At 39.0% G+C, this 13371-nt stretch overlaps 1 protein-coding gene across 1 annotated transcript in view; it reads left to right on the top strand.

Moving 5' to 3' along the window:
- The window catches only part of LOC123516481, a 35310-nt gene that overhangs the window by 4488 nt on the left and 17451 nt on the right, over positions 1–13371 (top strand). Inside the window, 3 exon segments of the mRNA XM_045275825.1 lie at positions 2985–3173; positions 4452–4601; positions 9201–9333. Of these exon segments, the coding sequence (XP_045131760.1) occupies positions 2985–3173; positions 4452–4601; positions 9201–9333 (472 nt within the window).

Here is a 13371-nt window from a genome sequence, read left to right as displayed (position 1 = left end):
GGCTCAGATTTATGATGATTGAATGGAGTGCATTCAACTTAGGCCCCCTTCACATGAACATTTTTTTCTTGTGCAGTTTAGAAATCAATTGACCTTCACACACTGGTTTTGTGGCAGGTTCCCATTGAATTTAATTGATTTCTAAACCATATGGGAAAAAAAAAAAAACTCATGTGAAGGGAACCTTAAGGTAGGTTCATATTTGTCAATATGCAATTGAAATTGCAAGTTGGTAGAGTTTCCAACTGAATATTGGTGCCTAGCAACTGGTAAAACCAGTTGCAAAATAAGACCAACATGTTGGTCTTGTTCATTCGATTTGTGACTGTTTACTTTGTGACATCATGGAAAAGGTTTGAAAATGTGGTGTCCAGATGTAGAGAAGATGGAGTTGGTGAGGGAAAAAGAGCGTATCTGGGAGCCTGAAAATGAAGTATACAACAAAAAAAGGTTCCACAAATCAAAGTTCGATGAGATAGTTGCCACTCTCCAAGAACTGTTTCCTTCTATGCAGGGTATTGTTGGAGGTGAGGATTGAATACTTGGGATGAATTAATTTGATCATCACCAGAGGAAAACATCTTGTTGGGTAGCTGTTTGTTTACATTCACTTTCTGCCAACTTTTCAGTACTTCCCAGTTGCTATGTGTGAACATGTTCCAACTAGAAGGGCTCAGTTGATACTTCTAGCAACTTACAATTTCAGTCTCACATTGACACATGTGAACCCGCCTTTAGTGTGTGATCATTAAAATAGTTAAGGGAAAAGGGAAATCAGGCACAAAATTTGTCATGCTTGACATTTTTAGAAGTTTGTCAGTCATATTTGGCCACAAGCTATCCTGGAAATTTTATTGGCCACTAAAGGGCAATGGAATTCAAGATGTACCTATGTGCTTGATTCATGATGTGATTGGAATCAGGTTTTTTGTTAATAATCCTGTATATATTAGTGTATATTAAATGTACATTAAATGCAAATCCCATCATCTTTGCTAATAAGAACAATGAAATGAAATACTGAACGAAATAATTAATAATAAATAATTGGCAAATAAGAATAAATGTTTGTGGAAAAGGAAAAAGTCACTGTGTAGAAACAATTATGTTTGCTGGTAATGGCATCAGTGTGAACATTGGTGTGACAGAGGGTAAAAGTTATATGTCCATTGCCATGTATATTTATGAATGTGTTGCAAGTTTAAATGAAACAGACTAATTTGAAATTATATATCAAGAAAAAAGGGATTAAAGTCTAAAAGTATACATACTATGCACTCCGTAATGGTCACTTGAATCATACATATGGAAAGTCCATATGCAATGTTGGCAGACAGCATAGGAAAGTCTAATAAGAAGGCATGAAATAAGAAAGAAGGTTAATGAAAACAGTTTTTTTTTTTTTTTTTTAAGTTTTTTCCTTTTTTGTTGACATTTTATTATGTCCTCAAAATTAATGTTTATATTATTTTCAAAACAAAGTTTTGAATTGCTGTTCATCTTGTTTTGATCACAAGATAGTGAGGCTCCATGAGAAAATATGTGAAAAACACTCCACCTATAGTCATTGCCCTTCCTTTTGACATTGAACTTTTCTTACCTAATCATTCTGGTTGGGTGCGTGTCCATCCATTCATGGTACACTGTTTGTCCTTGTGATGCAGCCTAGTTATGGAGGTGGAGCACACCATGAGTGTAGCCTACACACGTGATGGCCACACTGATAAAGGAGTCTCTGATTGGTCCATTGTCTCACACAGAAGTGCCTTGTGTCAGCTTCTGCTCATTTGTTTATTGAATCCCCTGGTGTATTTACTTATTCCATCTTTGTTAAGGTTTCTTTTCAACATATGTGAAAAAGAATAAAACAATTTATCTTATCTCAAAAAGGATGAATATTTGGGTAATGGTGAGGCAAAGAAAATCATAGAATTGTGGAAATGTAACTGACCTTGAGAAATTCACTGGGTCACTTATCAACTCCTTATCATGGCAGATTCTACGACATAGAGAGGTGCACAGCCTCATCTTTTCATCCCTGCCTTATAGTATCACTACTTGACTGCCTCGTACTTTTTCACTCACATTTCTCTTACATGTTTATGCTAATGCTGAGTACATGCTATTGCTAGCATGTGCAGAAAAAGCTTCTAGGTGTCCAATGATACACAGTTCTTTAATTTGAACATGATTTTTTGTCTTAAACACTGAGTGTTCACAAAGGAATACTTTGTTTCTGGCTTAGTATTTTATTGTTTATATCATGTTTTCTTTATATATTAGAATAGTATATTCTTAACAGAAAAAACTAAATAACATGAAAATACTTCCATCATTCAAAACTTCTTTACCACTTCAGTCTAACTCATCCATATGTGATTTTACAAGGTTGTGAGAATACAAAGAGTTGACTGACGGTAATTTTGTAGAACAGCTCAGGTATGAAATGTTACTTTTTTTTTTCTTTTTCTTTTTATCTTTTAGAGTGTATCTCAGTCCATGTCCATCTTTATGCAGTGTTATTTCAACCTGATGAATTGGTAAGAAAATTTGTACTGTACATGCCACCCATCAGTGTTGGGAAAAAGAGTCTAACAGTGGCTGAAGAGTGAAAGATGGAGTCATTTACGGTTGTGTGAAAAAGTTATGATTTGTAAGAGTAGAATATTAGTTCAAGTAGCCAGAAAGCATCTGAATGCAGAAAGGGAAATGAATCTAATAGTGTATGTATGTACTAGGGAATTGTTGATAGAGCTTGCAAAGAGGGTTGGGCAATACTTATAAAAAGATACAAATAAGTCTGCATTGTTTGGATGCTTGAGAGGCTTTGTTTTCACATTCTTAGCTCGGCTACCAAATTCTAATTCAATTGAACTACATATATATATAATAGATACTTTAAGGGGTGAGTATTTTGGTTCTACTTATGTCTTATGTAGTGATTCACATAAATTGTCCCTTTGAAGGCCTAAAATTATTCCCAGATGACAAGGACAGTGGTGAGTCCAGCTCTTCTCCAGTTGAAGTTGATGTAAAGAAAAAGGAAGAGGAAAACAAAGAGAAGAATGAATCTGGATGTGGGACTGAGGAGGAAGAAGGAGAAGAGGAACTGTCAGAGGACCTCATCTCTATGGGCAAGAGGGTGCAAGAGATTAAGGGTGAGTCTGTCAAGGGTGAGTGACCCATCCGTTCGTAAGTTGGCACCACCCTGCTTCCTCTTCCCTTTCCTAACTTCAGACATCTCTTAATAGTATGCTGGTGAGGTGTAGCTCCTGTCTTGTTCCTCTCAGCTGTTTTTCAGTAGTGTGAGTATTTACAGAACATCCCCACTCACTATTTATGCATACATGATTTTTGTAGTCCTTTTCTAGTTTTATTTTGCTCATGAGAGCTCTTTTCTCTTTTTTTTTCATGTGCTGAAAGTACATTTTATTTTATCATTAAGTATAAATTTTTTTTTTTCTGTAAGTACAATTATGATTTCTTTCCTCCATATTTTGTTTGGTCATACTAAATGGTTTTATCTTGTATTATTGATTTCTATGATTTTAACAGTTACTTAAATTTCATCCAAATCCCAGGTAGTCAGATTAAACCCCACAGGAATATTTTGGTTGTTTCAGCTTCACTAATCATACGGTATCAGAGGATATCACAGAAAATACCTGGCTTTCTTGTATCAGTCTCCAATCCTCTCTTCACTAAAGGTTTGCAATGTGAGCTGCAGTCTAGCTGTGTCACTGTTGTAGCCAAGCTTGGCCCAGAGCCTCTTGAAGTATAGTGTCCCCCTGCAGTCACAACAACACTGGGCTCTTTAATGATGTTTGTCCAGCCATAGTTGTGGTGACTGGCTGAGACCAAACTCACATCACAACTCCTCCATTAGTTGTAATGTGGCCCATTTATTATTTAGAGAACTTGATGTTAGGTTCCTGTTTGTCCTGTGATGTATAGAATATGTGTACTCGTGCTCAGCAAATAGTGAAGTATCTTGTAGATCTGGAGGGCTCTTGGTTATCCTGTCCATTCTATACTGAAGTGTCCCAGCTATTATTGGCACACACCAAACCCAAAACATACACTGGTTAGAGGAAACTAGAAGTGTGGAATGCACACAAAATAGATTTTCAGATGGAAAGAATAAAACTGTCCACACTTAGAGTACTCTTTATTTTGTGTTTGATATTGTTGCTTGATTTTTATTGTTTGTAAATGATTAACTTAAGATTCTACTAACATGCAGTGAAGTGAGATTGTAGATTTAGATGATGATTATTTGATAGTAATGCAATAATTTGTTATGGCCTCTTTATGTGTGACATTTTGATAACATAATCATTTTTTAAGTTTTTAATTTTCTTTTTTCTGATTTGAATAGTCCTTATCTTGGGGCTGTGTGTGTATGAACATGCTGTGTTACGCCTTACCCTCCCTTCCTCCTCCACCCCAAGCATCCTCAGGGTCAGACTCCAGTGACATTGAGACTCTGGACTGCCCCGGCCCTGATGATTTTTATGAGGACCACACGCAGGGCTACAGCTCCCTCCACTCCTCCCTCCTCTCCTCCTCCCTCAGCGGCTTTACCTTTGTAGAAGATGCAGGTGAGATTGCCACCTATGCACTTTAGAGTAGGATGTATTGTCCACCAACAACACATTCAAATACTGCTATCTTTTATATGTATGTATGTATGTATGTATGCTAGATTCCTCATCGTCTCTTGGCATTTTTTTTTTTTTCTATCTTTTCTCTTGGATCATTGGGAGCAAAGTTTCAAATCTGCCACTCTTCTTCCCAGTAACTCTTCAAGTGAATGATACTAACAAAACATTAACTGTTCTTTTCATGTGTATAATTTTTACATCCATGTGTTACAGGTACATATGTCTTGGTGTAAGCCTTGCTTGTCTTTGTACTGTGTTCTCATTTTATGAATGGTCTTCATTGATCCTATTAATTTCAGTCTTTATATTCTTCCCTCTTTTGTTTTCCTCAATGTAAATTTGCTACTCTTCTTTGTAAAGTCCCACAAGTGATGACCATGGTTAAACAGTTTTCTTGATCCCCATTTTTACATATCTTGAATCTTCCCATATTATACTTACCTCCATCCATTCTCATCTATATGATTCCAGTTTATGCTAGATGGCTAAAAGAGGTTTCCATCCTTCATAGGTACCCTAATGTCATTCTGAGCAGTAGAGAGTGAGAGTAGAGAATGGCTGATCTTCTCTGTGACTTTGGGCAGCTGCTGGGTTGGTTTACATTTAGTTGCTGCTCTTCTTAGGAAAAGCTACCACTGTTGGCATGGAATAGAAAAATACTGCATTTTAATTTCACCATGTAATTCAATCACATCCAAATTTGTAGTTGTTCTGGTTATTTCATAATGAAATGAAAACTAGAATACAAAGATGTAAGAGTATGTTGTCAGCTGGAACATTGATTGAATAGTTTCACAATGTGTGTATCTACCTCCATCCTCTCGGTCTCTCCATAATAATTTATTCTTTTTTCCACCATTGAACTTCATTGTGCACTACTAAATCTTACTTTACACTGCCATCATCTGTATGCTGTCATTTTATCTTGGTTTTTGTAATCTGTGATTTCTGAAATCTTTGAGAAATCCCTGTTCACTGTTCCTCCCCTTGATTATTGTATTACTTTGGTAACAAAATGCTGTCAAAGAGATTTTATGATCATGTAATATTGTTTATAATCAGAATGTTATTCAATATAGTGTCAGGTTCTCCTCTTAATGTTTCCTCCTGAATTCAGCCATGGGTTTATTATTTTCAAATCAATTCATTAATCACTCCTAAATTGATATCATGTAATTCCTGTAAAATGACAGTGTGTTAATCTGATACCAATTTTAAAATGTTTTCATTAGTCATTCATCTCTAGTGTATCGTCCTTTGTCTTTCTGATGAACATTTCTAATGTGGTATGTATCATTTTAAACTTTTCTAGAGTCCTGTTCATCTATCAAAACATTTAACTACTTTTAATGACATTATTTGTGGCTTTTACTTTTTTCATTTGTAAGCAGTCATATATCTCTGTCATTATAATGACATTGTCATGTAAGTACTTTACATTGAATTTCATTGCCATGTTAACACTTCATTGAGTTGTCCTGTCATGAGTTTGTACACCTATACATGGTTTTTCCATCTCCTTCTTTGCCATTGTATTCAGAACACTGAAGGTAATTCATAGGAAAAGTATGTTTTTTTTATACTGCTTGGTAGCTGATGATGTAGGGAGACAGAATTGTTTTAATTGAGAACAGAAGGAAATTATTTGACTTGTTTCACACACCTAATGACTTTGCACATTTGGTCTGAACCCATTTACTTATCAAGTACAGGCAACCCCCGTTTAACGAAGGGGTTACGTTCCTAAAAAACACTTCGTTAAGCGAAACTTTGTTAAGTGAACCGATTATAACAAGTTTAACCCCTGATTTGAACTTCCATTGAGAGTAAGCAAAGCAAGAATGCATCATAGTACAGTAAAAGGTTTAATGAAAGTAAAAATTATGAAGTTAAACATTTAGGTAGTTTAATTTAAGTCATTATAATGTACACTAATGTATGTATGTACGTAACTTTATAATGTTGATGATCTTAACTTTATGAAGGGAGGGAAAGTGAAATGGAAATACACTAACCGGCAACCTGTGGAATGTAAACAAAGTGCGCATCATGGTACTGCATACAAAACTTATGTACCACATTTCCACAAGGCTTTCCATTTTATTCATTGTAGAGTCACGAGTTCAGGTGGTTCTTTTAGCTTTCAAGGAAGATACGGTCTCACCAGCCTTCTTAATAGAGTCTGCTGACTTGAAAATAGTAGACAGTAGATGGAGTCAAGATGGTGGCCAGCAATGTTATTAGTTTTCTGGCCTCTCTTGTGTCTGTGACCAGCTTCAAGAGTAAGACACTTCCTGGTCTTCTTAGGAACGTTAGACCACATTGCAGGGTGTTTTGGTGGTAAGCTGAACTAGGGATGATGAGCTGCTGGTGACGCTGTTATGTTTTGATTGGGGAGTGAGTGGTGCGTGATCTTGATCTTGATCTTGATGCTACAGGTGACGCAGAATTTCTTCTGAGTCAGGCCTTTGTATCGGCAGTGCCTGTGTTGTCCACGAGAGGCTTGATCTTTATTCTACAGGTGTCTCAGGATTTCTCCTGAGGCAGGCCTTAGTACCAGCAGCTTCTGATGTATTCAAAAGCCTGTCAGCTTGCATGATACAGTGGGGCTTTCAAATTTGGAAAAAAATTACCTGGATAAAACTTCGTTAAAGCGAGTTTGGTGTTCGTTAAACGAGCAGATGGTAATAAAATGAAACCTTCGTTGTAGCGAAATTTCGTTTTGTGAACCTTCGTTAAACGGGGGTTGCCTGTACAGTAAAACCTTGCTTGACGAACGTCTCTAAGGACGAACAATTCAGGAAACGACCAAAAAATTTGTCAATATATTGACCCAGGGGACAAACGATATTTCGGGGGATGAACACGGTTAAACGGCTTGCCGGCAGGCGAGCTGTTTGTGTGATAGCCAACCCGGCTATCACACAACAACAAAACAAAACATAAACACAAAAGAAAATAGAAACAGGAACATACGAAAAATATTACATAACAATCTCCGTGCCACCACGATTTTCTCCTGTTTTTCCTGGGCATGGTGATGTTACCGGCGCGCTCTACTGTAGCTTCCTCGGCGTTATCCTCTCTGCTATAACAGGGCCCCACATAGCGGCACTGACTTGTGACGCTACACAGCTGTTGTGTAGCTCTGGCACGCTGCGCACATCCAAAGTCCTCTCTCATGACTGTCTTCTCGGCTCTTGTCTGTCTTCCTCCCCATCCTCCTCTCCTCCATTCCATCATGCCATCAACGTCCAGTCTCCCAAGTAAATAACCTTTTCTTTTTTATTCATTTTATTATCATTTTAATAAAATTTAGGTAAGTAAAACAATTTAGGCTTTTTATAATTATTTCGTTCATGTCATGCATACATTAAAGGTCTATTTTGAATGGGTTTTATGGGCAAAAGTATGATTTTTTTTTGGTCTGGAATGGATTAATGGTATTTCAATACATTCTTATGGGAAAAATTGATTCAGGGGACGAACAAATCGGGCGACGAACAGGATTTAGGAACGAATTATGGTCGTGAGCTGAGATTTTACTGTACCATGTTCTCACTTATTCTTTAGGAACTTCTATATGTGAACCTTTTCTTTATACTGGCAGAAGTGCAACACTCCTTATTTCAAGGCAGATAGCTATGATCATGTTTTTCATTATGCCAGGATAATTCAAATCATGTTTACTTCTTTTCCATTGTTTGCTGTAGCAGACATACAAATAGATTTTTAATCAGTAATAATAAATTGGTAATGCATCATAGCATCTTAATTTATTACTTAGTTTTCATTCATTAATTTGTTAATTTATGTATTCTTTCAGTGATATTATCAGTACATTTTTTCACCTTTGAGTATAATTGATTTGATTAAAGTGTAATATTTGAAATTATCAATATGGTGATGTAAATGAATGAAGAATGAATGCGATGATAAAAATTGAAGTAATTTTTCCAGTGCTTGAAGCTTTTCCAGGCTGTCATTGGCTTTGTATATGCATCTCAGTTGTGACACTGGGGGTTGCTTATGAACAGTATCAAATTACATGTATGTAACCTTAATTGTATCACAAATGTTGATTATTTTCATAGTTTTTCTTACATAATGTGTAAACTTTATCTTTTTTTGTGTATGTGGATCTCTCTCTCTCTCTCTCTCTCTCTCTCTCTCTCTCTCTCTCTCTCTCTCTCTCTCTCTCTCTCTCTCTCTCTCTCTCTCTCTCTCTGAGAAATGCCTTGTAAATATTATTTTCCATTGAAGTCATTGTCATTACAGCATCATGAGTTTTCTAAAATACAGAGTGCAAAACTCTAATGCACACCTCACTTATGCCTCCTACACTGCATGATGCTTCTTGCATGGATATCTTATGTTGCATAGTGAATACTTGACAGGAGATATGTTTTACCAATAACCTAAATTTTCACTTTTTGTAGTTTATTTATCTTTGGTGGAGCTTTTACCATTTACATCAATTGGGTTCATAATGTTTTTAAGTTTTAAAGGTTGTAATCTGAAGTATGATGTTTTCAGATGATGGTGATGTTGAGAGCCTGGGCAGCAGTGATGTGTTGGTGCTGGACCAGGAAGGCAAAGCTGTTGATGAAGAGACTGACCTCTCTCTTGCCTCATCCCCCTCCCTCCCAGAGGATCTCCCAGCCATCAAGTAAGTCATCTTGTGATTTTGTTCATATTGATGATGTCAAATTATGTTTTTAATCACACACACACACACGCGCGCACGCGTGCGCCCGGTAGCTCAGTGGTTAGAGCGCTGGCTTCACAAGCCAGAGGACTGGGGTTCGATTCCCCGGCCGGGTGGAGATATTTGGGTGTGTCTCCTTTCATGTGTAGCCCCTGTTCACCTAGCACTGAGTAGGTACGTGATGTAAATTGAGGAGTTGTGACCTTGTTGTCCCGGTGTGTGGTGTGTACCTGGTCTCAGGCCTATCTGAAGATCGGAAAAAATGAGCTCTGAGCTCGTTCCATAGGGTAAGGCTGGCTGTCTCGTCAGAGACTGCAGCAGATCAAACAGTGAAACACACACACACACACACACACACACACACACACACACACACACACACACACACACACACACACACACACACACACACACACACACTCGACTCACACTCGAGAGGATCCGGATTCGAGTCCCGGAGGCGGCGAGGCAAATGGGCAAGCCTCTTAATGTGTAGCCCCTGTTCACCTAGCAGTAAATATATACGGGATGTAACTCGAGGGGTTGTGGCCTCACTTTCCGCTTTTCCGGTGTGTGGAGTGTGTTGTGGTCTCAGTCCTACCCGAAGATCGGTCTATGAGCTCTGAGCTCATTCCGTAATGGGGAAGACTGGCTGGGTGACCAGCAGGCGACCGAGGTGAATTACACACACACACATGATTGGTCAATGAGCTCTGAGCTCGCTCCGTAATGGGGAAGACTGGCTGGGTGACCAGCAGGTGTAGGCGACCGAGGTGAATTACACACACACACACACACACACACACACTCACAATAGAAAACGGAACAGTACCTGTAGAATGGAAAAGAGCTGAGGTGGTTCCCATATATAAGAGTGGAAGGAAGGAAGAACCTTTAAATTACAGACCGGTATCACTAACTAGTGTAATATGCAAGATGTGTGAAAGAATAATAAAGAAACAATGGATTGAGTTCCTTGAAGACAACAAATTAATATCAGATAACCAATTTGGTTTTTGAAAAGACGGTCTTGTGTAACTAATTTATTGAGTTTCTATTCTAGAATAGTTGATAGAGTACAAGAGAGAGAGGATGGGTTGACTGTATTTATTTGGATTTAAAAAGGCGTTTGACAAAGTGCCACATGCAAGATTACTACTGGAAGTTAGAGGAGAAGGGTGGCTTAAAAGGAAGCACATTGAGATGGATAGAAAATTATTTGAGGGGGAGAGAAATAAGGACGGTAGTTAAAGATATGAAGTCCAAGTGGAGAGCAGTAGAAAGCGGAGTGCCACAGGGGTCAGTATTGGCACCAATACTTTTCCTCATTTATATTAACGACATGCCAGAAGGAGTGAACAGCTACATAAATCTGTTTGCAGATGATACGAAACTGTGCAGAGTTATAAAGCAAAAAGAGGATTGTGAAATACTGCAGGAAGACCTAAATAAGATCTGGGAATGGAGTAAAAAGTGAGAAATGGAATTCAATGTGGACAAAAGCCATGTCATGGAAATGGGAATGAGTGAAAGACGACCTGTGGGAATCTATAAGATGGGAGATGGAGTAGAACTGGAGAAAGTAAAAAGGGAAAAGGACTTAGGAGTGTTACCAATTATGTTCCAAGTATATGTCAACGATACAGAAGAGGGTTTGAGTAGTTATGTAAATTTGCTTGCAGATTATGTGAAGCTTTTGAGGATAATAAGGAAAATCTGTGACTATATGGAATTGCAAAGAGATATTGACAAAATTTGGAAATGGAGCCAAAAGTGGAAATTATAATTTATCATGTAATTAAATTTGTCATGTAATGGAAATGGGTAAAAGTAATAAAAGACCTATGTGGGAATATAAAATGGGGTAGAGATTATAATGAATGCCTGTATTGTCACCATACAGGCAGAAAGACATCTAGAAACTAGAAAGAATCCAAAGGACTGCTACAAAGATGGTCCAAGAAATAAAGGATCTTCCCTATGAAGAAAGGCTAAAGGAAATGGAATTACTATCCTTGAAGGATAGATGAGAAAGAGGTGGCCTAATAACGATGTATAAGTTAGTAAACCATATGGAAAAGATAGATAGATAACACCTTGTAACACTGACGGAGGATGGAGATAGACGAACAAGAGGACATTCGAAGAACAGCAAACCTTGAAGTACACACCATCTTTTCTTTGCACTCTCCACTTTCATATCTGCCTCACTTGAGAGCGCAGGCCTTCCCCCACCTTTCTGCGTCCTTTATGGTCATCACAGCTAGATCTGACGAGCTCGCGTGCCCTACGTAAATTTGCATTTGCACCGTACCCGTCAGTTAAAGCTCTCAGATTTAATCCGTGACTCTTTTCTACCAGCATCCCAGCTGTTTGAATCCTCATCACTCGAGGCCCGTGAGTTCCAGTCTCTTGAATTCTCATCACTTTGAGGCCCGGGGTTATTTGAATCCTCATCACTTGAGGTCCATGAGTTGGTGTTCGCTTTCCAGTTATTTGCATCCTCATCCTTTGAGGCCCATGAGTTAATTTTTTGCATTCCAGTTATTTGAATCCCCATCACTTTGAGGCCCATGAGTTAATTTTTGTGTTCCAGTTATTTGAATCTCTATCACTTTGAGGCTCGGGGTATTTGAATCCTTATCTCTTGATTCCTGTGAGTTGGTTTCTGCATTCTTATTATTTGAATCCTCATCACTTTGAGGCGTAGGGTTATTTGAATCCTCATCACTTTGAGGCCTAGGGTTATTTGAATCCTCATCACTGAGGCCTAGGGTTATTTGAATTCTCATCACATGAAGCCCGTGAGTCGATAGCCTTCCTGTTATTTAAATCCTCACCACTTTGAGGCCTAGGGTTATTTGAATCCTCATCCTTCTGAGGCCCAGGGTTATTTGAATTCTCATCACATGAAGCCTGTGAGTTGATAGCCTCCCTGTTATTTAAATCCTCACCAGTTTGAGGCCCGGCATTATTTGAATCTTCATCACTTAAGGCCCAAGCCCATGAATCCGTTTGCCGTTCCCGTGTCTCCCAAGTGCCTGTACCATCCCGCATGTTTTGTACTAGTGAGAGAGTAAACCCTTCTTCGGTATCCCTTCCCCTTCGAAACTGTAGACTTAGTCACTAAACGAAAGGATAGGCCCTAAAATCATGGATTTTCTGCACGACATTGCACCTTCCACCGTCGAATGTTAAGTGTTGATCCCTTAGACCTTTTCACGACACTATACACCGGTCAAGGTCAAACTCTTAGCGGGCACTTCCATAGATTTTACTCCCAGTTTCCCCTCATTTCCCCGCCCGCTGTTCCCCCCGTGGCTCGCATCGCTGTCCAGCTGATGCAGTCTTTAGGATGTCCTTGTCACGTCAGCGTCCAATTCCCTCTGCGTTTGACTGTAAGTGCCGTAACAAGTGCTTGTGGCAAGGTGACTGATATCACTGCGTTGAACTCAGTACGTCGCTCCTTGCACTCACTTCACCAACAGCGTTATCTCCATCAGTGACGCACAACACCAATAGCGTTGTTTCCAGCACCACACGACTGTAGGAGTTGTGAACGAAAGCCCTTTCACCAGCTATGTTTTCGGTGGAATGAGGTGGCACTGCGGAGTGCCTTTACTGAGGGTCACCCAGCAAAAACTTAAGGAACAAGCTATGCCTATAGAACTTAATGAAGGTGTTGATAAGGGGAATGGAGGTGTCAGCGTGATCCCTCTTTCGCGGGTCAAGTAAACACTCTCTCTCCCTCTCCTCTCCCCCTCTCCCTCTCCCTCTCTACACTCACTCTCTCTTCCTCTCTACACTCACTCTCTCTTCCTCTCTACTCTCTCTCTCTCTCTCTCTCTCTCTCTCTCTCTCTCTCTCTCTCTCTCTCTCTCTCTCTCTCTCTCTCTCTCTCTCTCTCTCTCTCTCTCTCTCTCTCTCTCTCTCTCTCTCTCTCTCTCTCTCTCTCTCTCTCTCTCTCTCTCTCTCTCTCTCTCTCTCTCATACTTATTC

Source organism: Portunus trituberculatus, chromosome 41 (assembly GCF_017591435.1).
Source record: "Portunus trituberculatus isolate SZX2019 chromosome 41, ASM1759143v1, whole genome shotgun sequence".
NCBI lineage: Eukaryota > Metazoa > Arthropoda > Malacostraca > Decapoda > Portunidae > Portunus > Portunus trituberculatus.
This window is presented reverse-complemented; position numbering and strand designations above follow the sequence as displayed.